Source organism: Alligator sinensis, unplaced genomic scaffold (genome assembly GCF_000455745.1).
Source record: "Alligator sinensis unplaced genomic scaffold, ASM45574v1 scaffold165_1, whole genome shotgun sequence".
Classification (NCBI taxonomy): Eukaryota; Metazoa; Chordata; order Crocodylia; family Alligatoridae; genus Alligator; species Alligator sinensis.
The window spans coordinates 435,024-440,126 of NW_005842054.1; the positions used below are offsets into that span (position 1 = coordinate 435,024).

Genomic DNA, 5,103 nt, shown 5'->3' on the forward strand with positions numbered 1-5,103 from the left:
ATTGCTAGCAATAAATCTTTATACTTTCACCCCTGGTATCTTTATTGGCTTTTGCATACCGGGCACGATCCCAGACTTGAGCTGGGGCTCAACACCACCATGAGTCTCTGCCAGGGGAAGGCCATGAGTGCTCCGATGGTGACTGCTGCTGCTGTGGGGGGGGTGGGGGGAGGCTGTGCACCATGCAGGGAGGGCTTTCCCACCTCCAGAGTCCTCTCACCCCCATGTCCCTACTTATGAGGGACAGAGACTGGGTCCAAGCCACTGGTACCAGCCTTGCTGAGGCAGCATGCTGGACTAGCAGGGGCACACCAGAGCTATAGAGACACTCTGGCCACATGCTAAAGCATCTCTCTGGAGGACACTGCTTCTGATTGCTTCGTTGTGCTGCTTTTCCCCAGCATGCTATTTTTTTTTTATACTGGGATTTCCCAGTATCGAATTTAGAGTCCATGCTGCAAATAGGCAGTGCAGGGAGCATTTTTTCATTCTTAGCATGCCTCTTGTGGCATCTCAAACTGCTTTGAAGCACCGCAACAGGCATGGGCTCACTCATCTAGACATGGCCTCTGGATACATAAGTGGTCTCATTTTAGGAATCGTTTTTCCCTCCAAAGACAGAAAGACATCTCCCTATTCTTATTCAAGCTCATAAGTGTTATGTGTATCCACTGTATGTTTTCTACAATTTCATGATAATACGTTTTATTTTAAAATGTCTATATTAATAATTGTTTTTCTGAAATGCTTTTACAGCCATCAAGCAGCAAGTGGAAGTTAGAGCCATTTATGCCAGAATCCAAAAGCAGCAAGGTCCAGATGCCACTAATATTGTTGTTTCTCCTTCAAAAATTTCTAAAAGCCAGGTTGTATTATACAAACATGTAGTCATATATGTAGTCCTTTCTTTCTCCTTTATACCAAGGCTATAAATACTGTGCAGTTACTATTACTATTTAAGGAAAAAAAACATTTTTTCCTTATTATGGATATTGCATGTAATCATATACAGGTCAATTACTGTATCAACCAACTGCGAATAGAAATAGGTAACTGGTTCCTAAAAATTCTTATTTCTGAAGAATTCAGTGATAAAAGTGAAACTTTCTACTTTCCAACCATTTTTCCTTAGAAAATGACCCAATATTGTACCTAATACTGAGCTAATCCTCACTGTAGTTAAAAGTGTTGTCCAGTTCTGGAAAAACTGTGGGCAGATTTTAGGTCACAGTACAATATTTTATTGTGATAAGTGTGATACCAAGTGTGCTAAGGCTTATAATTTCTTAAAAGGATTTGAGTCAATCCAAACCTAGTACCACTAATTGATTGCCATATCATTTCCTTGGGTGCAAAGAAATATTGACTCTTGTACCATCATAACTTCTTTTATGTTGGCATTAGTCATGAGTGAACATATGTTCCTGCCCTTTGTCATGTTCCAATTACCCAAAAATGTTCATATCACTAAACCTAGTCACAGTTTGCAAACCCTTATAAGGGAGGATTTCTGTTCACTTATTGGACAACACGGTAATTCCTCTTCAGGGGTTCGTGGGGGGATGCTGATGCACGTGATACTCCGGGCTCTTTAATTAGAGCAATTCTTGGAGCCGCTCTAATTAAAGCCCCTCCTCCCTCCAGGCCTTATGGAGTACATATATAAACACCCTATGTGACTAAGCTCAGAAACTCTGGTTCAGTTCTGGGGAAGTGGAAAAGTCAATTTCCACTAATTGAAATATTAACTCTCTGCTTCATGCTTGTGACCTAACTGCTCATATATAGCATATGAATTTGAGTAGTGACTTCACAAAAATGACTCCACCAAGTATGATTGAGAGGTCCTAGAAATGATTATTAGGTAGTAACTGTCCATCCATAGCAGCTTTTATTATTTTAATTTTAATTGAATTCAAAAACAAAACAAAAACAAGAAACAAAATTACCATTTAAAATAAATGGGAAAGGGGTATGGCAGCTAACTTCTCAGAACTTCCTAAAATATTGAAAATATATACAATTTATGTTATATTGTACTAATTTGTCTAAAAGGGGGGGGGGAGTTGTACTAAGTTGTGCAAATGTGGAATCATAATGAATTAGGTTAAGTGCTCTGTGAGTAATGAAAAAAAATCAATATTTCTTCATTCATCTTCTTCATTTTCTGGTCACATGGGATTAAATTGAAGACCAGCTTTATTGAAATTCTGGCCCAGATCCCCTCCAGATTCAGGTTAACTCACAGTCCCCCAGCTTCCCAGTATGCTTTGTCCCTCCCCTGCAAATCCCCACTCCCCGCTCACAGGATGGGCAGGCTAGCCTTGGTCCAAGCTGTCTGCTTTAATGATGCAGGGAGGTATGCTCTAGCACCCCCTGGCTTCTGCCCTGAGCCACCATAGTCATGTGGCTGCATTTCCAGAATCAAAAGTGAATGTCTGTTCACTTGCTTATTAGTTCAATCTATGCAGCTTAGACTAGCCTGTGAAGATTGAATCGATTCAGCCCTGGGCTTTTTGACTGTCTGTACTTAGCTCAAAAGGCTGATGGTTCTCCACAAAGAGTTTTCTGCTTTGTATCAATTGTCAGTATTGGGAAAGGAGAGGGAATTGCATGCAGTATCCTCAGCATCAAATAGCAGAATGTAAATTTTCTTTTATCACTAGCTAAGTGGATTTTCAGGTGCAAAAGCTTAGTCTCATAGTACAACACTTAACAAGACAGATATAGTGATTCAGTGTGAATAAGAGACTTTATAAACTGAATAACAGGCCAACTTAAAGTTAGTCATATTTATTTTTATTCACTGTCGTGTGGATGCTTGTCAAGTAAATTCAGGTTTTTGTTCATCCAAATGCCTCTTTGTTTAGTGGAAATATTCCCTCTGGTTGAAGCTTACATGGTCCTTCTCCTAGCAGTTGGTTTCAGTGTACTTGCTAGAGTACATGATTATGTCAGATGAATTCAAGCACCCTAGATTTTTAATAAACCTGGTAATTTCCGGGGTTTTTTTTATCAATTTGAATCAGTTCTACATAAGCCACAAATCAGAGTTCAATATTTTTATATGAAGAAGGAACCATTTTATTTTTAACCTAGAATGGTAACAACATCTCTGAACTTGACAGCTTTCTCTGAAAAATATATTTCCTGCTGCTAAAGAAACATTAAGGTGATCCAAATGTAAATCAGCAGTGACAGGCCAGTGCCCATAGTCTACGCTCATTGTCCTCAAGAGAACCCTGTTTCTCTGAATATCTCATGCTTCTCTTCTTAATTATGGATAAGAAACTGTTTATACATGAGGATTTTATATCTGCAAAGTGTTTACTTGTAAGGTATGTTCAAGAAAAATAAAAACAGCCCATTTTGTGACTGCCTGCTCTTCTGAAGCCAGCCAAACATTTGAAACAGAGTAGTCTATAAATTAAAGTCTCTAACATGCTAACATACTGCATATACTTATGTCAACTTAAAAATAAAAGTTTTTAATGACTTATAAAAGAGGTGTAAATACTTACAGACAAATTTTTAGGGTTTAATCCTCATTGTACATCAGAGGCAGATTAAGATATTTTGGAGCCCTGGGTAAGAAGGGGATTGGGGGCCCTCTTGGGGAAAGCTCCTGGCCCATGCGTTAATCCACATATGCCTTACATCTACTAATTTCACATCATTTTATCTTCAATGATATCAATGGAGTTCTTATTTATTCTAAATATTAAGTTGGAATGAAGTTTGCTCACAATTTTATAGGAACATTGTGAGAATTTGTCTTGTGACCTGTTTTTCAAACATTGGATGTGTCTACACAAGACGTTTCCTGTAAGTAGATTAATTAGCTCCTATTAGGCTGCAAGAAACTCATTAACACTGCAGCAGGATAGTATTTGTAAATAGAAGAACTATCCTGCTGCGGAGTTTTTTACTCCACAGTAGTACACGTGTAGATGCTGACATGGCTGGCTGGAGCACGAGGGTGCTTTAGTGTGGGGGCTGCCTGCCACCAACCCTGCGCTGGAGAACCCTTATGCCCCAGCCAGCTCCTCCGCAGTATGTTGAGCTGGGTCGGAGCAGCCCTGGGCTGGCAGGCTGACTCCCTGGGCCTCCTGCCAGCTGGGAGTGCTCTGACCTGTCTCAACATGCTGTGGTTTCAGGCACATATTCAAACTCCCTTGCAATAAGCATCAAAGTTTATTGCTTCGAATTAATTGCATGTGTAGATGTGCTCTGTATCTCTGTATGAATTCCATGCTAATATTTAATAGAAGTACAGGGGTTGTTCTATACCTTAAATATAACAAGTTTTTCAGTATTCTTCTGATAATAGTAAACCAATATATAGAGCTACAGTAACAGACTAACATTTTGTTAAGAAAATTTTCATATATCAAGTTCTAAAGGTTTTGTTTATTGTAAATATTAACGATTAACATATTATAGCTATTTTAGATGTTGTAAACAATACCTTAATTGACAATATAAAAGCATGTACAAGCTTTAAAATGTAATAATAACTAAAACTTTCTTATTTAGTCCAAAACACCCAGTTCGCTTCTGGCTCTTAGTAGCAGTGCTTATAACAACTAGGTAAGTATCTGCTGAAAGTAAAGGTATGTAGAATTTTGAACTGAAGCCAACAAAGTTTACCTGCATCTCTGTGGATAGATCATCCTGTGTGTAAATGGCCAAGCCACTGATGAAAGTTATGTACATTTTTAGCTATTTGCCACTAGCTGTTACTTTCTAAATTCTGGAAGGTTTTCATATACAATGTACACGGAAAAATCTTGTTGCCTCTGCTATGTCTGTAGTATGCACTTCCTGTCCTAAAGTGTATGTGATGTTACTGCTCGTCTTTTTAAAGATTGTTTCCCCTTTTCAATCCATAGATGACAGTAGTTTTGTAATGTATAAAATGTACTGTAGGTAATTGGTTTATAATGTACATTGCGGGAAGGTTAAATTAGTTATGTGAGGCTTAGTGTGATTATCCAATAAAAGATACTGCAGAAGTGCTGTGTATTATCACCAGCATCATTGATCTTGCTACAGTGCAAGTAATGCTAATTTTAAGTCTTATTAAAAACCCAAGAAAAGCCT

At 38.5% G+C, this 5,103-nt stretch overlaps 1 protein-coding gene across 1 annotated transcript in view; it reads left to right on the forward strand.

The window, feature by feature from the left end:
- The window catches only part of LOC102384942 (doublecortin domain-containing protein 5), a 96,521-nt gene extending 95,589 nt beyond the window's left edge, over positions 1 to 932 (forward strand). The window contains 1 exon segment of the mRNA XM_025203352.1: positions 757 to 932. Coding sequence (XP_025059137.1) covers positions 757 to 932 — 176 coding nt within the window.
- The last annotated feature ends 4,171 nt before the right edge of the window (positions 933 to 5,103 follow it).